Here is a 22,992-nt window from a genome sequence, read left to right as displayed (position 1 = left end):
TAAGTTACAAGTAGGTAATCCTATAGGCTATCCCTATCTTTACTATGGATCATCACATCATCATCATTCACAAAAATAAACTGCTGGATGAAGCACTATGCACAATAAGCAATAACTGCTGCAACTAATCTATTAAAATAATTAATCTACCTATATTATACTATCCATTGCAAAGGAAGAGACGTTAATGCAATAATCACAGTAGGATGATGCTACTAACAGCGGCAGCTGCGATTCATAGCGCCACCGTCTAAGAAGATAGTAAAGAGTCCTACCACATAACTAATTTAATCTTTAGTTCCTTAAACCCGCCGTGGTAAGCTGACCGCTGGTCGATCTGTAAAGTTGTGTAAACAATCCTTTTGAAGCGGCCAGTCTAAAGTTGGTGTTCACCACGCGTGCACGTCAACGGAAATACACAAGTAAGTACTTACTCTACCTACATTGTTAACAGTACGCATGCACCGGCTTAACTATATAACAGGCCAACTGTGACCTGCCCCCTACCTCCATCATGGTAGGCACTATTTATAAGTTAACTATGATTGCGAAAAAAAAAAACTTTTATGAACGTTAAATTTTATTGATGAAACGTAGAATTACTTCCTCGATCATATCATCATCAAAGTGTTTCCCCATAGAATGGGGATCGTGGCCATCATCAGTCATTGTCATTGTCAGCATTGAAGTTGGGCCGGGACTCCTAGGTCATCAACATTTCACAACTTACCAAATACTCGTAAATAGGGTCACTTACGTTTTGTAGGTCATTTAAAGTGTTATTATTGTCAGCTGCTTGCCGTAGCAGGTTTTTTTTGTAAATAAAACAACATAACTTCTCATGCATACGAGAAATGCAGTTCGAAGTGTAGAATAAGTAGGTACTTACCACACATGAACATTTATTTGGATTTTAGTCGTTTAGCGAGCAATATGAAGAGGTATGCTCAGGGTTTCTCTGGAGACCACATGAGAAGTGAGGTTCTTAATTCGTAAAGCAACACAAGTACCTACTTACCTATAATTAACCGACATAACTACTTATTACCTCAAAAAATTTGCAAACTGTAGTGATAGATGCCCGCCATATTATGCCAAAGAACCGATGACCGGTGGGGTCAACGAGTTGACGAGTGACGAGTGGAGACCGCGAAATGGCAAGTGGTAGGCTGGGACGCCCTCCACCTCGTTGGACGACGACCTTAGACCAGTAGCCGGTGTTGGCTGGATTGGGAAGGTTTAAGACAGAGGATTATGGCTGCTTGGGAGAGGCATTTGTCTAGAAGTGAACGATTACGGGCTGATGATGATAAGAAGTGAACTTATCGGGATGGATTTGAATTCGATAGGTATACGACTTAGGTATAGGTAGTACTAACTCATAATTATGTATGTAAGTACTTAACTATCTACTGCTACTTTCCATATAATAATTTATAGGTAGAACCTAAGTACCTCATCTAAAATGTTGATTTGAATTTGGTCCTATTTTTCTTCTACGCAAGGAGCTGGTGTCTTCGTTTAGTAGTTATGAGCTGTCTCCCGAACCTCTTTGTAGTAATCTGTGGAACATTCCAGCTCGCTCACCGGCCACAGGAAGATGCCCATTACGAACGGTTTGACGCGGTTAGCGTGGAGTGTAGAGTGGCCATTCAGCAGACTTATTCATTCTGTCATAAGACTCATGATCGAGCTACCTACGTGGTCCGCCTCTGTGGTCTCGTGGTAGAAGCTCTGCTTCAACCCCCAGGAGATCCGGGTTCGATCCCTGAACAGGCCTATCTACCTAGTGGTTCAAGATTTGGTTAGGACATAGAAGGCTGAAGTCCGACAAGTTAATGACACAATCATGTGAAGTAAATTGTGCTCTTGTGTTGGTAGTTACTGCGCACACAACTAGGTACCTACTTGGGCACTATAATCTTCTCCTGCATAGCTGATCTCAATGAGATTCGCCACCGTGTTAAAAAAATGTGCTAAGAGGACATAATAAATAAGTATGTTACATACGATTCATATAGGTTCTATAGCTATTAACCTATATTAGACTTATTTATTGCAAAACCTATCTAACAGTAGCAATATTAAGATATAATTTGATGCGATAAAATATCAGAGATATGATATTGCGTGTATATAAATTTGCAATTGCGATAGCCAAAGTTGTTAACTTGGCAGTTGTATGTGTGAACAGCTGGCAAAGCTTCTCCTCTTATCCTGCTCCAAGTTAGTTTAATAACGGACTTAAGTGCCTGAAAAGCTATTGTATTTTTACGATTGCAAACACTCACTGATTATCAGATGTTTTTTTTAGTTTAAGTAGTTCATTAGTTAGAAAAATTGTTAAAGGCGGTACGCTAGTTTTTGAACGGCTTTTCACCTAGATTGTCGTTAGGTTACCTACACCTTTTCAGTCTTTACCACTGTAGTAGGACATGGGGATAAATCCTCATCATACAGAATTGATCGACTACACCAGCACAGTATCTAGTGGTACGGTGTCCTGTGATCCTGAAGGTACGGCCCCGTGTAACTCGTCTAATATTTTCTAAAATACAATAAATTTGATAATTATTCGGGAAGCTTTGGCATGACCTACCTTCTAGTTCTCCTCGTGCATTCCATAATGTCTCAAGACACTGCAGGTGTTGGTTATACTATTTTTTCCCTGGTCAAAATCTGAACATCGCTTGTTCTTTTTTATGTTTTTGATTAGGTTCCTATTACCTACCTACCTGATAGGTAGTCCATAACAAGTGTCATAATGACTTTCCGGTGATTCGTCTAGTCAAACGCTTACTGTAAGCTTACTGTTAACATCCGTAATTTCAGTTGGTAGCATTTTGTTTTGGTTCCGGATAATCCCTACGTTAATCAACTATATCAGATCATCACGTTTTGTTTGCTGTGGACTCCCAGTGACCTTGGCCCAGGTATTATTGACTGCAAATGTCAGTCTAACAGGTTAGCTCATGCAATTATGGCACTAGTGATAATCACTGTTAGATAGTACGTACAGAAAGGTTCATTTGTTGAATAAATATAAGTACTTACCTATATTGAAGTCTTGGGCAGGGCATCCAAAACAAACATAAGAATAACAGTCTACGGCTCGACTTACTAAGGTAGGTACTTGATACTTTCGATAATAGTGATGCTGAGCTTATGGTTGTCTCGGGTTCGATCATCACTGGTGTCTGTATTTTACTTACTCTTTGTGTATTACTTACTTAATCTTTTTTCAGACATAATTATATTGGTCTAACTAACCTTTACGTTGGATTGTGTAGATTCGTAGCTAAGGTGCGTGAGTGGCTACGTTAGTGTAATATCCTGGAACTGATGCACATAAGTAGTTAATGATTCAAGTAATAAGGTAGTTACTTAATGTCAAAACAAAACATTTGCTATTTATAATCTTCCAGCTTACATTATTGCACTAATAGTGAGTGAGCTAGGTGGTGCTAATTATCTTGTAATTTGTATATCTGCAGATTATAGTGTCTTACAACACATCAACACACCATTGTTTTCTCTCGTAGCGCCCATCCTATAATTATAAACATGTAATCGATTCTTTATTGTAATATTTTAATTTGTAAGCGATATTTGTGTTTGCTTCTCTAAAATGGTTAATAGATAATCTTACACTGCTTATCAAAAACGTAATAAAGGTAGTTTGTTATAAAAGTAGGAAACCGAGGGACATTAAAAACACTTTTTCATAGTCACACGGGACCAAAAAAACACTTTATACACTCACGGGCAATGAACCTTTCCACTGAGAAAAGCACCAAATTACTTCTAAACGGAAAAGGCCGTACCGTCTTCTGCATCATTGAAGGACATTTAACGGAGCACCAGTATATCACCAACTAAAATCGGTAATATTTTGTTCCAATATTAAATTAAATCTTCGAAAAAATTGGGGTCGTTTGTTGTTGGCATTTTGTGAGTGAAACTTTTTCATTGCCCGGCAGTGTATAACAAAACCACTAGAGCTAGCGCTCTTATCAATTGGCTGCCGATGCCGAGTCGTCTACACAAATTTCATAAAAAAAAAATGTACTTAACTAATTTGCATTAATCTCCAGTTCCAGGTTCCACCCGACTATGGGAGCGTGACCTGTCATCTCCAAGCGTCTACTCCACAATCATGGCTCGCCCTACGGTCCTCGTACTCGCCCTCGCGATCAGCTGTGCGCTCGGCTTCAACGGAGACAACTTCGAGCTCGAGTGCCCTGACGAGTGCGACTGCCACTACTTCCGCATCAACTGGGTCACCGACTGCTCCGAGAGCAACCTCACGGAGATCCCCTACGATGAGATCAGCAACAGCGTCTATATCCTCGACCTCAACGGCAATAACATCACGGAGCTGAAACCATTCCCCAGTGACATTAAGATGAGGAGGCTCCAGATCGCCAACAACATGCTGACGCGGGTGGAGCGGCAAGGGTTCACCGGATTGGATTATCTGATCGATGTCGACTTGTCCGGGAATAATATTTCGTACGTGGATCCTGAAGCATTTTTGTAAGTATTTATTAGTTACCTTTACGAGTTTTACAGAAGGGAAAAGCCTCCTTATGTTGATAAGTAAATCTATGAAATATGAAATTAAACTTAATCCACACCAGGTTTTGTAGGAATATCATGCAATATAAAACTGTCAAATTGAAACTGACCACCTTTGTTGTGTGCCCGTGTGTATGAAAAGCAGCAGTTGGCATTGACAATGTCCGTGACTCATTGTTTACCTCTCACACACACACATGTCTCATTTTTTCCCACGGCCATCCATTGTGCGCCTCCATCCATCTCGCAGCACACAATGCCTCTGATGACAAAATTGTTCCAATTGCGTTTGAACTTGCCATGTTACCGGCCAGGACAAATTGCCAACGCGATGCCAACTATATTAGATAATGGCGGCACAACGAATGCAAATTGAATCTGTCCAGCTAGTTCGCCATTTACATGTTTACGTTTACAATGTTGCTTAACGAGCTGTAATGTGTTTGCAGGGACTCACGTGGCCTGCTCAACGTGGAGCTCCAGGACAACCCCATCACCGCGGTGAGCGGCCCCTTCCTCGTGTCCGGCACCCTGCAGTACCTGGACATCAGCTCCTGCAACTTGTCCGACATCAACCCGCAGTTCTTCGACAACATCACATCACTCACTTCAGTGGACTTGTCCTACAACCCTCTGAAAACAATAGAGGCCGGACCGTTCGATATCCTGACCAGCCTGGAAACTTTGAAACTAAACAACTGCAAAATAACCTCCATATCAAACTATGCGTTTTCCGCGTTGATCAATTTGAAAAACTTGGAGCTAGCAGGAAACTACCTGGCCGGCACTGAATGGCCGGAAGTGCTCGGCAATCTTGTCAGGCTCGAGTACTTGAACTTGAGGAAATCGGGTATCAAGAACCTATCTGAGGACACGTTCTCTAATTGCACAAACCTGGTGACGCTAGTGTTGGCGGACAATGAGTTGCGCCAGCTGGACGTCGCGGCGACACTGGGCAGCAGCGTCGTGCATCTAGAACTGCTGGACCTGTCTAATTGTAATATCCAAGGGCCTATATCAGGGGAAGCGTTTGCAAATGCAACTCGGTTGAAAAGCCTTTATCTCTCTGGAAACCCACTGTTTGCTTCAGACCTATCAGAAGCCATTGAGCCTTTGCCGAAGCTAGAGAAATTGTTCCTGAGCAATTGCGGACTTCGAAGCGTTCCAGATAATTTTAATGTCTTTGACAACCTGCAGGAGCTAGATATCTCACACAACCCCCTTGTCAACGTATTTGCCCGTCTTCTGGCACCTCTGGATAAATTGGAGTATCTGAATATGGGATACAGTAACTTATCTTTTATCGGTCCAGACAGTTTCTCCAAAATGACGTCAATGAAGAGACTGGTACTTTCTGGAAACGACCTCTTGTCCCTGGAAGCCGGTTTATTTGGGAACTTGACACAATTAACTACACTGGAACTGGAATTCTGCGGACTGAAGCGACCGTTAAACGCCAATGCATTTTTCAAAAACTTGACATACATGGATTTGCGTGAAATTCGTCTCGGAGGAAATCCATTGGTGATACCGGAATCTGGACCGTTATTCCCTAAACAACTATCCCAAGTGACAAACTTAGACCTGAGTAACTGCAACATTACAAAATTAAACCCAGACGCCTTCAAGAATACTGAGAACATCACAGAAATAAGTCTGGCTGGAAACAAACTAAAATCAGAAGAAGGAAGCTTAGCGTTCTTGGAATCACTAAAGCAGCTGGAGAAAATAAACCTGAGTAGTAACAACTTAACAACGATAGATCCACAAGTATTCGTACACAATCCCAAACTGCATTCTCTGAACCTTGTTGGAAACCCATTCATCTGTGATTGCAAGATTGCTGAGATGTGGGACTGGGCTAACATGGTAAAGGGCGATCTGGACGTACTGGTTGGCGCCAAGAGTGCCGAGAAAGACATCGTTGTGAAAGGTAACAAGAAAAAGAAGAACTTGTACTGCCGTTACAATGAACTTCGTAATTTGACCATAAATGCAAATAGAACGGTACCAGGTCGACGACCATTCATCAAGCCAAGAGAGCTAACCTATGCTAACAGAACTTGGGCCAAATATGTCCGGGAATCTGGCTGCGAACCCGTAGTCAAGATTCTTAGACCAGTCGCTTTGATGGCAGATTTATTCAACGCCCAGTCCACGTTCGCAAACTCTCCTACGGCTATAGTTCTTGGGATTTTAGCTTTAGTAATAGGGTTAGCAATAATCATTTTGACAATCCGAATGATATTGAAAAAGCCACCAACAGTTTGTGATGATACAGAGAACAATAGGAAGCAAAGATAGCATATTTAATTACACAAGTAGGTAAGAATTTATACTGACAGACAGGAGAGAATACGTATATACGTATTATAGAGACTGCAGGGGCATTTTTTGTAATATTGTAAACTGATAAAAAAAAAAACAAAGCGAAGTACAAAATGCGCTAAGATTTTACTGGTTAGATATCTGTTATCACGAAATCTAATAAGTTATTCTGAAATACCTAGATGTAGTTTTGAAACAGTATCTTATTTGAGTCGCTAGGGCAGCATGGCTATAAGTAAGTGTATTTCTGTGAAAGTGTAATTATGATTAATATTTGTACCCTACTAGTCACGTCTATAGAAAATGTATTATCATGTGAATTTGATCGAGCAGTAAAATCAAAGCCTATGTTCTATCATAGATTTAATAAGTGAAACCTATAAATGTGCATTTTACACAGTACGAGACAAGTTGTTTTATTTCCCTACTTTTACAATGATGTTACTATTATGAGTTTAGCTGCCCATGCCCATGCAATGGGTGCTCGCATAGTGCAGAGACGACGTACACACACACTGAGGGTGACCTACAGTCAGATTCTTTCAGGTAAAACAACTGACAGTTTTTTTCTAATTTTCTCTCTAATAATTACCACATAAGTATTTCTATAATTTACTCGCCTTTTTTAACTTTAGACTACTATCAGGCGCGGATCCAGACATCAAAATAGGTGATGGGCAAGTCCAAAAAACTGATTTTGCCTCGCCTTGAGGCACTGATAGCTGATAGCTGTTTTTTGTTGTTATAGTGATGATATTATGGTGTGCATAGTGCATTTTTTTCAAATACTTATTCAAAACTGTAAATCATAGGTACTTAAAATTTTTGACATTTTTTACAGGCAAAACTCTGTGTTAAGGCAAAAATTACAATACAACGTAAACAACTAGACCAAATTCGCATTTAAATGTGGCTGACTTTATAGCAAAATAGTTTTTAAGATACCTACAGCTATTAAAAAGAAAGCCATTTTTTGGTAAAAACCTTCACACACACACACACACACACTCACGCCTTTTACTACTGTACTACCTTGCGGGGTACCTTCATATTTCCTTAATTTTGACCCAAATAATTTTTAGGCAAAAGTTTATACAAGTTTGGATGGATGTTTCTAAATCTTTTACGAGAAAACCGATGTAGTAGATAACTGACATCCTGAACTTAAATTCAGGCTACTTTTTATAGCGAAATTCCCAAGTAAAACTTTTTTATACGAAGCGAAGCAATCAGGAATTAAGACTAGTTACTAATTTAAGACATGTTTACTACTTATATAATTTTTCAGGGTTCCGTAGTCTACTATACTCTAATTTTTAATTCCGCGGAATTCTGACAATTCATTAGTGATAAGTACCACTAAAAAAGCTCTTCACCGAAAAAAGGAAAAATTTGGATCAATTTCAGGGCAATATTTTTTTAAAATTTTCATACAAAAAGATAAATCTAAATATTTACTTGTGTCTACGACCAGACTAGCACAGAAAGTGTCTGCAACCAGCCGGCAGCCTAAACAAATACATCTGCAAGCAGCCGGCCAGCCTAAAGAAACCATAGACACATAGAAGATACTCTGTACAATATTTCTTCACTTAAATACTAAAACTAACTTGTGTCAATTACCTAAGTATTTTTCCAATTTAACTGTTCCCATCTAATAACTTTAATTTTCTAAAGATACTCACATAGATATGCCGACTAATTTCAGCGCCATCGACCTCTGGGAGTAATCCTGTGAGAGTGGGAATCTGGTACCTGAGTCATCGCAGTCATCCTTCATTAGTGGGTGCCTACAGCTACAGCCTGCCTTCAGCTGCTAGCACATGATTATATCTGTGCTCACGAGGTTGTACTCATTGCTTCTTTTATATACATAAAATAGGAGGTATAAGGTACCTACCTAGCTTCTTCATCTTGATAATTAAACATTGTTTGCGCCTACAAAGATGACTTCTGAGTATAAAGAGCTAATTAAAAAGCGGGGACAGATTAAATCGCGAATAACTTTATTTGAAAAGCATTTATCATCACTTCTTTGTGACTTAGAGAGTGTGACAAAATTACAAATAGCTGAATTAACATTACGTTTAACAAAACTGCAAGATTTGTCCAATCAATTTGATGAGACACAATTAATGTTGGAGACATTGGAGGAGGGTGAAGTAGAGAAACAGATGCTCGAACGAGAGGAGACCGAGAACCGTCTGTTCAGTCTCATGGCAAAAGCACAAGAATTAATAGACAATTTCAACGAATCTAATAACAAATCTTCATCCTCATCTCAATGTAACTCAGGTCAGAGTAACATTAAGTTACCGCCGCTCAAAATATCTTCTTTCAATGGTGATACAAACAAATGGCTAGAATTTCATGGCATGTACTTGTCTTTGATACACAACAATGAATCTATTGATAACATCAGTAAATTTCAATACTTGAAGAGTTATGTAGAGGGCCCCGCCTTGGCTTTAATAAGTTCAGTGACCGTGAGTTCAGACAACTATTTAATAGCATGGTCTCTGTTGTGCGATAGGTACAACAACAAAAGGATACTGATAAATGAGCATATTAAGTGCTTATTTGCATTAGAACCTCTTTCTAGGGAATCCGATCGTGGCTTGCGCAACCTAGTTGACACAATAACAAAAAATCTGAGTGCTTTAAACATTCTGGGCGAGCCAACATCTAGTTGGGATACTTTAATTATACACATGGCCTCATCAAAGTTAGATTCAATCACAAATCGAGCATGGGAAGATTTCCGTAGCAACTTGGACTCACCAACGTTAGCCGACTTCTTTGATTTTATACGTCAACGTGCAACAGTTTTAGAAACAGTACAGGCCAGCAAAGCTGTCAAAGTAGAAAAACAACAGGTTCATCCATTCACAAAGTCAAAATCCTTTGTGGCCTCTTCTTCTGGCGGGTCAACTCAAGTTCAAGGTCAAGACCAATCTCAAGGTCAAGGTTATTTTCAAAGTCAAGGTCAAGGACAAATATGTTGCTTATATTGCAAGCAAAATCACAAACTATATGAATGCCTGAAATTCAAAGCATTGCCGGTGGAAGAACGAGCTGCAAAGGTTTTTGAATGGAAAATATGCAACAATTGTTTCCGTCGTGGCCACTCTTCTTATCAATGTAGGCTCGGTGGCTGCCGCATCTGTAGGCGAAAACACAACACAATGTTACACAAACAATCATCTCTTCCACACGCACAACCAGTACAACAAATACAACAAAGACAATCACTACAACAATCTGAGAGTTCTGGATCTACATCTCTAATAACTACAAACAACAATTCAATCCAGAGCGATCAGACTTCTTCTGATGAACAAATAGACAATTCAACGGTGATTTCTATGTCTGCTGTCTCCTCCAACCCAGCTCTTCTGTCTACGGCTTTGGTGGAGGTTACAAACAATGACAAAAAATACACTCTGAGGGCTCTGCTTGACAGCGGAAGTCAATCATCTTTTATAACGGAGGCTGCTCGCGCCAAGATTGGTGCAACTTCAATTAAGGAGCAACTCAAATGCATCTCTGGTCTTAACAATGCCACACTAAACATAACGGAACATTGCAAATTAAAAATAAAGTCATTACATAACTCATTCACCGCTCCGGTCAAGTGCTATGTGCTTCCTATGATTACAGACCGGTTGCCCCAAATGGATATCAAAGTGAGTGAGTTGAATATCCCCACAAGCATCATCTTAGCTGATCCCACATTTTATATTTCTGGTGAAATTGATTTGCTATTGGGAGCAGACATCTTCTGGGATATTATTAGTTCCGCAAAAATCAAATTAGGTTTTAATAAGCCTCTTCTTCATGAAACCCAGTTAGGTTGGGTAGTTGCTGGCCCCATGGGAGGGAAATACATAAATTCACAACAAACATACTGTAACTTCAGTAAAGACATTCAACAGCAACTTACAAAGTTTTGGGAACTCGAAGATGTTCCACCATCAGAGAAAATTGAGTCTGCGGATGACAATTTTTGCGAGAAACATTTCAACGATACTACCTATCGCGATAACGATGGTAGATTTTGCGTGACTATGCCGTTACGTGAATCATCCGATGTATTAGGTGAATCCTATAATATAGCCGAAAAACGGTTATTTCAAATGGAACGAAAAATGCGGAACAATTCTTCTCTACGTCAGGAATACAACAAGTTCATGCATGAATATGAAAGTCTAGGGCATATGACTGAAATATCTGATTCTACATCTGGGTACTACTTACCACACCATGCTGTTATTAAGGAGAGTAGTACGTCCACAAAGGTTCGTGCAGTTTTTGACGCCAGTGCAGTGACGTCATCGGGCAAATCGCTAAACGATATACAACACGTTGGCCCAGTCGTACAAGATGACTTATTTTCGATTTTACTGCGTTTTAGGCAGCATCAATATGTAGTCACCGGTGACATAGAGAAAATGTATCGACAGGTGGCATTAAATCCGGGTCAACGACACTTGCAACAGATTTTATGGCGCGATAGTGAAGACAAACCAATCAAGATATTTCAGCTCAATACCGTAACATATGGTACGGCTTCAGCCCCTTTCCTAAGCACTAGATGCTTACTTCAGCTAGCAAAAGAATGTACTGACGACAAGGTTTCTGAATCCATAAAGCACGATTTTTACATTGATGACTATATAACAGGAAGCCACTCCGAAGAGGAGCTAAGGCACACCCTAACTTCTGTAACAGAAATTCTTCAATCCGCATGTTTTCCGTTGCGAAAATTTAGAACAAATACACCATCAATATTTAAAAACTTCGAAAACTTCATTGACCCCAAAGATCTCGATTTAAATTCGCAAGCAGGTACATTAGGACTTCAATGGGACCCTGCAGATGATGTGTTTAAATTCCCAATGAACCTAGATTATTCATCTAAAATTACAAAGCGTTCCATCTTATCAGACTCATCCAAGCTGTTTGATCCGCTAGGTTTGCTAAGTCTGTGTACAATCACGCCAAAGATCATCTTGCAGAGGTTGTGGATGACAAAGTTAGATTGGGATGATCCCATTCCTTCAGAAATAGAAGCAGTTTGGCGTAAATTTCTATTAAGTTTACAAAATCTGACAACAATTTCCATACCGCGGTATGTACTTATCAAGGAGCCTACTAGTGTTGAGCTACATTCATTTTGTGACGCATCTCAAGATGCTTATGCGGTATGCGTCTACTTACGATCTATCGACATCTCCGGTCAGGTTCAAGTAAAATTATTGTGTGCAAAATCTAAGGTCGCTCCTGTAAAGACGCAGACTATACCACGGTTAGAGTTATGTGGTGCTGTGCTATCGGCCCGGTTAGTCTCAAAAATATTGCAATCACTCAGACTAACCATAAGCAAACAATATTATTGGACTGATTCTACGGTAGTACTTAGCTGGATACGTTCGCAACCGGGTGACTTGAAGTCTTTCGTCTCAAATCGAGTTGCAGATGTTCAGCGGCTCACGGCGTCTGGATCATGGAGGCATGTCCCGGGTATACATAATCCGGCAGACTTAGCATCTCGGGGTATGGATCCAAGGCAAATGCAGGGGGCCACGGTATGGTGGGGAGGTCCACACTTCTTGTCCAAAAGTGATTCATATTGGCCCGAAGGCATCATTCTTCCTGTGGGAGTGCCTGAAAAAAGAGCTTACAATACTAAACTTAAATCTAAAGCTAAAGAAACATACACTACTACTACTACATGCACTACAACTACAAATACTACGACTACAAAAACTAACTACAAGACAATCAAATTAGTAAACTTTGATAAACATAGTGACTTTACATTGCTATTGAGAAGTACAGCTTACCTGCTTAGATTTGTACACTTTTCAAAAGATCCAGTAACAGGCCACTTAACTACTACTGAATTAGATAGGTCGTTACTTACTTTAGTAAAACAACATCAAACAGAATGTTTCAAGGACGAAATACAATTGTTGTTAAACAATAAACAATTACCTGGCAAGTCACGATTGGTTTCCTTAAACCCATTCCTTGATGAGGACGGCATTCTCCGCGTAGGCGGACGTATACAAAGTTCAGCCGAACCTTACAATAAAAAACATCCTATAATATTAGACTCAAATCATAACTTCACGAAACTTCTTTTCGCTCATGAACATATTAAACTATTACATGGCGGACCCAATCATTTACTTACCAGTTTAAGACAAACTTACTGGCCCATCTCTGGAAGAATTTTAGCTAGAACAACCGTTAATAATTGTCGTATCTGTCGCATCTTAAAAGCTCAATCAATTAATCCAGTGATGGGAAATTTGCCAACTTCCAGAGTCACACCTAACTATCCATTTCAAGTATCAGGTGTTGATTTCGCAGGTCCCTTTCCCATACGAGATCGCAGAGGCCGCGGTTGTAAATTTTCAAAGGCATACTTATGTCTCTTCGTGTGTTTTTCAACAAAGGCACTCCATCTAGAAGTTGCCTCAGAACTGAGCACAGAGGTTTTCATTCTTTGTCTCAGACGTTTTGCATCTCGTAGAGGTAAGCCTACGACAATATTCTGCGATAATGGTACCAACTTTGTAGGCGCAAACAATGAATTAGCAAGATTTTTGAAAACATGCAATGAATCCATCTCAAGCTTTGCTGCCAACGAAGGTATCACATTCAAATTCTCACCGGCTTACTCTCCCCACTTTGGAGGGCTTTGGGAGGCAGGCGTTAAATCCGCTAAATTTCATTTAATACGCATGATAGGTAACAATCATATGACATTTGAGGAGCTTACAACGTTATTTGTTCAAATAGAAGCAATTTTAAATTCGCGACCGCTTACTCCTTTATCGTCGGATCCGACCGACCTTTATCCATTAACTCCGGCGCACTTCCTGATCGGTCGGCCATTAACCTCGCTACCATCACCAGCACTAATAGACGTCCAGCCAAACAGATTAAGCCACTATCAGCTGATCGAACAAACCAGACAACACTTTTGGGATCGCTGGCGTCACGAATTCCTATGCGAGCTACAGCAAAGATCAAAATGGCGTATCAATCAAGGCCAGATACAAATCGGTGACATGGTCATCTTGAAAGAAGCCAACTTATCTCCGCTTCAATGGCGCTTGGGTCGCATTCAGCAACTACATCCAGGACAAGACGGCGTCGCTCGAGTCGCAGATGTACTAACCACAAGAGGAACGGTTCGACGAGCCATAAGAAACATGTGCCCACTGCCGATGACGAGAGCTGAAGACTCGAGTACTCGAAACCCCACAGATTTCGAGGGGGGGGAGATTGTCTACGACCAGACTAGCACAGAAAGTGTCTGCAACCAGCCGGCAGCCTAAACAAATACATCTGCAAGCAGCCGGCCAGCCTAAAGAAACCATAGACACATAGAAGATACTCTGTGACGTTTGCCGCCAACCGGCGACAGTGACTTTTCTTTTTCACTTCTTTTTTTAACCTTAAAACTTTTAACACGTTTCTTTCATACAACTTTTGCAAGATATTAATTATCAAGATATACATGTAAAAACCTGCCAATAAACCAATATTCTGTTAAGTAAAGCTGAGTTACATCATTTAATCCAAGAACAACCTCAAGATTAAACAACTTGCTCAAGTGAAGTAGGTAATACAAAAATAACAAATATTTCAAAACTATCTGTTGCCACGAGCTTTGCTTCACCTTAATTAGTTTTCCCGTGGGAATTCCGCGATAAAAAGTAGCCTATATGTTAATCCAGGGTGTCAGCTAACTCCATTCCAAATTTCATTAAAATCGGTTCTACCGTTTTGACGTGAAGAAGTAACAAAGATACACATATACATACATACATACTCACAAACTCTCGCATTTATAATATTAAGTAAAATCACGACTCACGACCATTGTATCGAATTAATTTTAATTAGGTACTTTATTTTATTGTTAAGCATGGCATCACTTGCTACTAAATTCAGGGATAACAAACCTTTTTAATCGATTTCAAATAAAAGATTGTCAATTCGGTAAGTACCTACATAATAATATGTTCGGTATGTAGGTATGTAAGATTATTGGAACTGCACCATTTTCACATATGACAATCCATTAAGCCTCATAAACAAATATGAAAAAATATATTGTATAAGTATGTTTATGTGTTGTTTATTGTTTGGTATGTATGTTTGTCCACGAATATCTCGGAAACGATTGATCCGATTGTTACTATTCTTTTTTATGGTTCCGTACCTCAAAAGGAAAAAAGGAACCCTTATTGTTGTCCGTCTGTCTGTCACCACCCTTTTTCTCAGAAACGGTTAAATATATCAAGCTAATATTTCGTATAGATGTAACATAAAGATGAAATTAAAAGGAAAAATATCTCAGGTAAGTAGACTTGTACGGAACCCTCAGTGCGCGAGTCCAACTGGCACTTGGCTGGTTTCTTATTGTTTATCTTTCGCGTTGTGATCGTTTTTTGATTTTTATAAACATTATGGAGCCACAACCTGGCCCTTCGCGGGAAGCAGCCCCATCTGACAGAGCACAAGAGTCAGAATTTCTCTCTCCCAGAAAGAAGCGTCCTTTTGGTTCTTTTGCGCCTAACGAGCATCATTCTAAATATTTAAAAATATAATATAGAAAATTGACCGGATACAACTGATGTTCAGACTCGTATTGAAAAAAGTACCCAGCCAAAAAAGGTTTTTGATCTCTGACATGTCAAAAATTGATAACTGTCAGAATTCCGTGGGATAAAAAATTAGAGTATAGGAGTAGGATTCCTTATAGTTTCGTCATGTCTGCCGGCTGTCCTGGCTTGTTCTCCGCCGTTTCTACACCGATTGCCACGAAAATTGGTCGAGTGATGTATATTGATAATCCAAAAATTTGTTTTTAAAATTATCGAAAAATAAGGTAACGGGTCCATATATCGCGGTATTCAAAATGGCGTCCTTATTTCGAGTTATATTTATTTTCATGATTATTACTCATTTTAATAGGTTTGGATACTCTAAAATTACATTTAATCGTTCATTATCTTTAACTGAAACTACTTGATGTAGTAAATATGTTTAAAATTGCCTAAAATTACTAAAAACTCATGTAATGTGCCGTGAGGGCGACGCCGCCATGTTTTTCATACAAACGCGACCCGGCTTACGTAAGGCCAGCCATATTTAATAATTGTGTTTTTTAATATTTATACGACGTTCAACTTTGTAAATAGTTTATATTTAGTTTATTATATTCTTATACTTACATTAAATTTAAATTTTAACTCTTTTTAAACTAATTTAACCCCTTTAAACTCAAAAACAAAATACCTCGGTATAAGGGCCTGATTTTTATACGTTGTTCGTAACTCCGAGTTACCCTCGGTATAAGGAAAAAATACTATGTCACGATTTTTAGCTTATAACTTTACAAATAATAACATTTGAAGTATATGCTTGATTATATAATAATAATGATGAACGTGACAAGCTTATAACCTAATTCGGCGGTACAAAATATCCTCTAGGAATCTTAATATGACACGATAATTGTTGACCCAAAAATCATGGTTACATAGAAAACCTTAACTTAGTATGTATATTTGAAATGATAAAAAACAGTGTTATTTCATCGCTATTAACGTAAGTGATACATAATTTTACCAATATTTTATGTATGATTTGAGTAACAAATCTATGTTGTTTCTAAATCGATAATTTGATAACTCGGAATATGGATTATTAAAATACTTGCTGAACCCCTAATATGGAGTATGACATTTTACATAGGTAGGTACCTCGGAAATCGGAATATGACTACATCACACCTTCGCAGTGTCATCCGAGCCGTCATCAAACCATAAAATCAAGATGAATTAGCGACTTTCTTCCTAAATATAAAAGGGGTGTGGATAGATATGCCTGACTTTACGAAACTACTACTAGATACTACCTACTTATTACTCTTTATAAAAGAAGAAAGAAAGAAATTTGTAGACGTAAAACTTTATTTGGGTGAATAAAATAACACACACGACCGTGGAGTTTTTATAACACTTATATACACAATTGCCTAATTTCATTTCTGTATTTTATTTCCATTATCCTTCTACTTCGAGGTCTGATGGCCGTTGTAATATTGTTATCCCAGAATTCCCAGATAAATGAATGTCCTGTATACTGCATTTCATGTTTGGTTTAGGGGTCTGGTTGATTTTTTCATTTTCTTGTTGTTGTCACTGAAAAATAAAGTAAGTAGGTAAATTGTATGGATAGTTGACAGAATTAAGCTTATCCTTATAAGTTGGTACCCATTTTCACAAAACTTAGTGAGTTTAGAAACGAAAACGCTAGAACAAAAACCTAGGTTAGTAACTAAACTGATGCCAAATTACTGATAAAAACATAAAAATATTTCCATTTTACGTAATTTCCTAAAATAATTCGCACACAAGCTTACCTTATCGATTTTCCAATTGCATATTGCAAATACAAACATAATAATTTAATAAAAGATGTTTGTTTTCTAATGTAAAGACTTAACAAAAATACTTTCAAAGAATAGCGGCAAACTTTTCGGCGGAAAATTGAACATGGCGCCGGCGCGCCTCCAGTCCAGCGCGCATGCGCCATAGAGATGTACCTAGTGCAATGTTCCTTGCTTCCGACCTATGCTTGAATGAAAAAATAATCGATGCTGGATCGATTCCTGGGTAGATACTTTTATTATAATCATATTCGTTTATGGTAAATACATTAGGTACTCATCGGAAATTAGTACTGATAAGGTATTTGGCTTTTGTAAGTATTCGATACTTTTCCTCATCCCTTACACATCTACTTTTATTACGTATCATCAACTTTTAAACATTTAAGTAAGAACATAAAATATCGTGGAAAAATTTTAGACCTTACTTAGATAAAAACTATAGTAAAAAATGTTTAAATCATTCGAGTTCAATAATCGATTATATTCGATTACTGTCACTATTTCATCAATTTACCCCATCTCTACTCTATTTTTTTTTAATCGCTTGGAAAAGTCCATAGAACATCATAGAAGCATTATGAATATTTTTTCTAGCCAATGTTACCAGTTGCAATAATGAATTATGAAAATGTTACATAAATAATAGAAATTATCACGAAAACCAATATAAATGGAGAGTATTTAATTCTTTTCATTATTTTCAACTACTATTTAGAATAATTAAATTTATTTGGAGTACTTTAGGGTTAAAAAAGTATATCGATATTTTAGATTGTAATTTCCTTATGTTCATGGCCACACTCATGGAGCCACTGACAGGACTAACTCGGAATATGGAACAGGCTACCTCGGTATATGGAAGAAACCATAATCCTACCTCGGTATAAGGGCAAATCGACATGTGTAATAAATTATATTTTTTTAAGTATAATTAATGTGTTATCAATGAATCTGTGTTAAGAAATATAAAATTTAACGTATATTCTTACAGAAGACAATATTTCACATCAATATTGATGGTTACAAATGCTTATTTTTCTTACTTACTTTCAAATGTTGTTATTTACCTCGGAATATGGACCCGTTACCTTAATTATTTCCCATACAGCAAAAAGATAATTAGAGAAAAAAAAACGATTTACCCCATCGTGTAGGGTATCGTTAAAAAGGTTTCTTTAAATACAACAAAAATTGACTTGATACCATGTGGATCAAACCCCCCAGTCTCGAGATATACTAATACAAAGTGAAAATTAGAGCGTCCCCACCTTAACTTTTGAAATACTATTGCAATAATTCTGAAATAAATGTATTGTATACCTCCTAGTAAGTAATTTCAACGAAAAATATAGCGGACTCTGTATCATACATAGTTATTTTTATACAACTCGGCCAACCTAATTATAACGTGCAGTTGCCCTTACTAAATGGATGGATTTTTTTTTTGTGTCAAGCGGTCTAAGAAAAGAATGAAAGGTGTGTCTCTTAGGGCTACGGAACCCTTTCATGCGCGTGTCCGATACGCTCTTGGCCGGTTTTTTAAAAATACTTATATTGTTTGGGATCCTTCACATAGTAGATATACGTAAAACGTGCAAAATTTCAAATATGGCTTATTTCCTACTACTTATGGCTAACATTATTTTTAGATACAAAAAAGTTTTATTTTAAATACATCATTTAAAAACAAGTTCCGCAATATTATGTGAAAGATCCTACCTATAAATTGTTAATACCCCACCAAATGTACACAACTCGTATAATGTTGTTATTGTTTATTCCACAAACGCACTCCAGGGGGTCAAAATTGGGAATATATATAAAAAAAACTGAAATTCCGGGCGATTTTTTTTTTAAAAAGGTGGTCTTTTAAATAACTAAACTACCTATTGACTAATCGAGATCATACTAGTCTCGTTGTGCCCATACGTAAATGGTGACTTTGGCCGTAAGCTACAGACTCTTGAAGACATGACAGAAAATTTTATGGCATTCCAGGAAATCATCTCATCATAACTATAAAAAAGCCATTTGATAAATTTGCTAAATTATAAAATCCCGTGGTTTATTTTGGCAAGTCATTTAGGTGATGGGCATGCCCACCTTGCCCATATGGGTGAATCCGCGCCTGACTACTATCATACTTGCAAAAACCAAAAAGAAGGAAAAGACCGCGTCACGTACTGTATTATATTGATAGCGAAAGTGGGTGAGTTATTACGTCTATTATGCAATACTAGCTAAAGAAAAGCTTTTCTATGGACAATAAATTCGCATCAACTAAAAATTATGTACTGAAATAATTACTTTTTAAAGATTTCATAGACTATCTAGGTAACATACCTAGGTACGTAAAAGTAGGTCTAGTAGGTAGAAGAAGAACATGGATACATAAATATATGTACTTTAGCGATAATTTTGCTAGTGGGACGAAACTTGGAGTAAAAAAGTACCCGAAACTAATTTGATGTCGCGTGCAAAGTACACCTCGGCCGGCTTTCAATATTATTTTATCACACGACAAATTGTTCATGGAGAATTACAGAAAACGACTAGACATGTAGAGCGGAACGGATTCGCCAACGGCAAATTAAACAGCAAATAAAAGTATTAATTTATTATCTATTGACCCATTATCTAACAACTAAAATATTATAAATTAATCAGTTTGCGGGTTCATTCGTGCTAGTCTTTTTAATGTACCAATTTTCTTGGTAAATCTTTTTCCGCACTCCGGGGGTTTCGCTATCGGGACTGTGGTTGGAGGCCATCGCAGACAGCTCACTGTCCAATATGGACGGCAGGGAGATGGGCTCGAACCCGTACTGGAACTGCGGCTCCACAAACTGCGTTTTCCTCCGAATAGGACCCGAATGGAAGGCGTAACCCTCCTTGGGAGCTTCTTTGGCATAATCATACTCGTATTCTGGAGCCTCCTGCAGCGCGGCTAAGTAACCTTTCGCTTTCTTCGATGGCTGGTAACCAAACAAGCCAGGGTCCACTACAAACTTCTCAAACCTTTGTTTTTTCTCGGGCTCTTCCTCGTAGTACGTCGGCCTGTCTTGTTTGAACATTTTGTAGTAATTAACCTTGCTCTTATGCATATCTAGAAGACTCTCTGGCCTTGCTACCGAGTAGTCTAAATAATAGTCCTCTTTCATGTCGTCAACGGTATTTTTGTATCCAGACCGAGCTTCTGTAGGGTAGTCATCGTTTTCCTTTTGATACTGTTCGAAAGGCGAACTGTCTATGTTATACTCGTCATGGTTAACGTTAACGCCGTAACTAGCCGGATTGTAAATGTCCTTTTCAATTTCTTCCGGGTCGCGATCATATCCTGGAAAACCGAACGCAGCATTTTTGTAGGCCTCATCAAAGTCTTCCTCATTATTCTCTCCTTGGCTGACCATCTCGGCTATCATTTGCTCTCTATGTGAATGCATTTCGTCAGGCGTTTCCTCTTGGATAATGATTTTGCGTGATTTCTCGACTACATGAGGCGTTGGTTCGTATGTTTGAGATGGCGGATGCGGCGATGGCTCGAAGTTACTCTGGGCCGCTGGGTGGGATGGCACATTACGATGATCCTGGTGATTAGGCGGTGGGGGATGCGGATGCGAAACTGGATGCCTATTGTTATTATTACCATGATGTGAATTTTGTTTATTTTGGTGTTGGTAGATATTTTGATTATGGTTTTCAATGTGAACAGGTCGATCTGGATGTTGACTATGATAAACTTGTTTAGGAGGATTATTTTGTTGTTTAGGCACTAAGCGAACATTTTCCTCGTAATATTCAGGGTTGATCGATTGAACATGGAAGTTTTGCACTGGAGGTTTAGGTCCTTGGGTAAGCTGTGGTGATTTTGAGGGGGTTCCATAAATTATAGCGGCGGGTCTGTCTTGTACAAGCTGGTTAAGTTTATGATGACGTGTGTTGTCTGCAGGGCTGGGCCGGAATGTTGGGTTTGAGCTCTGTGTATGATATCCGCCGTGCCGTAAATTAGCATAATGATATTGCCGTTGCTTATGGCCAGGTCTATTTTGGTAATTTTGTTTCGGTCGCTCTTCTTCACTTCCTCGGTTATGATAAACCGGGCCCCCCTCTTGCGACTCATCAGATTCCCGGGAGTCATTTTCACTGGAAGCTTCTTCTGAACTATTTTGTGAATTATTGTTTTCTCGTTCATCTTGGCGCGTATGCTCAGGCCTTATGGGCTGCTTTGGGCTTTGATTATGATTGTGATTTTCATAATGTACCGTTTTAATGGGTTCCTTACTAGTTGTAGAGAAGCTGTAGTGTACCGGTTTATCTTCAACTTGTTTGTTATAAGAGTAATTTTCAGGTTCATGTTGCGTCTTCTTGTCATATTTGATCACATGTTCGTTGTAGGTTTCCCTGAATTTCGGCGAATTGTTCTTATTTTCGGGCGAATGTTTTGGCGTGTCACTGGGTTTTACATTATGCGAAGTTTTGTAACTATTTGTGTTTTGAGCAGGTTTTGTAGATGATTTTGTTTTATCCGAGTCACTATCGTTCTCACGACTATCATTTATAAAACCAGTGTCGTAGGACTTTGTTTTTTGCACTACAAACTCATTATTATGTTTCACAATTTGCGTTTCAGGAAGCCTGTAAGTAATTGGTGGCAGGAAATGTTGAACTTGCGGCACAATCGGATTCGAAAATGTTAACGGCTTCAAAAGGTTGACGTCCAGTAGAGGCAGTGGCGGCTTGGTGGCGAGGGAGACCGCCGCCGCCTTGCCGTTATTATTGGCTGTGGTCACGGTCACTTGCTTGGCTGATTGCGGCTGCTGTAACGTCGCCGGGCCATAATTCACTTGCGGTTTCTGTTGCAATCGCTGGAACGGCTGGCCGTTGTACCCTGGACTTCTGTTTGTGTACACAGTCCTGCTGTTGCTGGACTGTTGTTGCGGCGACGTTGGGTGTGCAGTGGGGAAGCTTGTCGCCTGCTTGTGTCCAGGATGGGATTGGAAAGGAGCTGCGTGGTTGAATCTATAGTTGTTTGGCGTCCCTGGAATGTGTCGAGTTGGTGTAGTGAACTGTGGTGCGTTGAAGGCGTAGCCGGGCGCAGCCACGAGCGGCTGAGACAGATGCAAGGGGAGGTCCTGAAGCCTCACATACTGCTGTGGGAACGTTGTCTTGTACGCCACTGTTTGCGGATTGCCCACAAATTTGTTCCCGTAGGAGTCCTTCAAGAACCCATTCTGCGAGTGGAGAACAAATGCTTCTTCTTTCACAGGAACGAGGTGCGATGCGGCTTTTTGCGGCTCCTGGAGTCCGGGGATGGTGTAGCCAGGTTTTGTTGGCAGGCTGTATGGAGTGTTCAGATTGAACAGGTTGCTGTAGGGCGCCCCGCTGGCGTAGATCCTGAAGGGGTGGTGGAATATGTGGAGCGGTTGAAGCTGGAACGTGGGGGCACTGGGCGCACTGGCATTGTCTGTAGGAAGTGGTACTGAACTATTCACTGGTTTCTGGTTCTCTGCTGCCGAGTTGACTGCCAAACAGCATAAGACTGTTAGTAGCGCCTGAGGGAAAAATATAGAAATATAAGTCGTTTTCCAAAAAGGATAAAATTCAAA

At 39.2% G+C, this 22,992-nt stretch overlaps 3 protein-coding genes across 3 annotated transcripts; 2 read left to right on the top strand and 1 right to left on the bottom strand.

Annotated features, from left to right (window-relative positions):
- Positions 1–274: 274 nt before the first annotated feature.
- On the top strand, positions 275–7,308 carry LOC105386812 (toll-like receptor 6). Its single transcript, XM_011557453.3, has 3 exons — positions 275–422; positions 4,095–4,536; positions 5,028–7,308. Exons 2-3 carry the CDS (start codon positions 4,157–4,159, stop codon positions 6,880–6,882), a joined length of 2,235 nt encoding a protein of 744 aa, XP_011555755.2. The 5' UTR covers positions 275–422; positions 4,095–4,156; the 3' UTR covers positions 6,883–7,308.
- Positions 7,309–9,971: 2,663 nt separating this feature from the next.
- LOC125491429 lies at positions 9,972–14,530 on the top strand. Its single transcript, XM_048633410.1, has 2 exons — positions 9,972–12,297; positions 13,506–14,530. Coding segments are annotated over exons 1-2 (2,208 nt in total). The 5' UTR covers positions 9,972–10,091; the 3' UTR covers positions 13,508–14,530.
- Positions 14,531–19,775: 5,245 nt separating this feature from the next.
- Positions 19,776–22,992, bottom strand: LOC125491406 (GATA zinc finger domain-containing protein 14-like; the record flags this gene model as incomplete). Its single annotated transcript, XM_048633252.1, has 1 exon — positions 19,776–22,992. A coding segment is annotated over one exon (2,943 nt), but the record flags the coding sequence as incomplete, so codon positions are not given.

The sequence above is a fragment of the Plutella xylostella genome, chromosome 5 (genome assembly GCF_932276165.1).
Source record: "Plutella xylostella chromosome 5, ilPluXylo3.1, whole genome shotgun sequence".
NCBI lineage: Eukaryota > Metazoa > Arthropoda > Insecta > Lepidoptera > Plutellidae > Plutella > Plutella xylostella.
Note: the sequence above shows the minus strand (reverse complement) of the source record. Positions and strands in the feature narration are given on the sequence as shown.

Bases quoted from the DNA above. Each gene is read 5' to 3' on its own strand.
- LOC105386812 (XM_011557453.3), top strand. From the start codon at position 4,157: ATGGCTCGCCCTACGGTCCTCGTACTCGCCCTCGCGATCAGCTGTGCG. The intron at 4,537-5,027 runs GTAAGTATTTAT...ATGTGTTTGCAG, and splicing joins GTGGATCCTGAAGCATTTTT to GGACTCACGTGGCCTGCTCA.
- LOC125491429 (XM_048633410.1), top strand. From the start codon at position 10,092: ATGTTACACAAACAATCATCTCTTCCACACGCACAACCAGTACAACAA.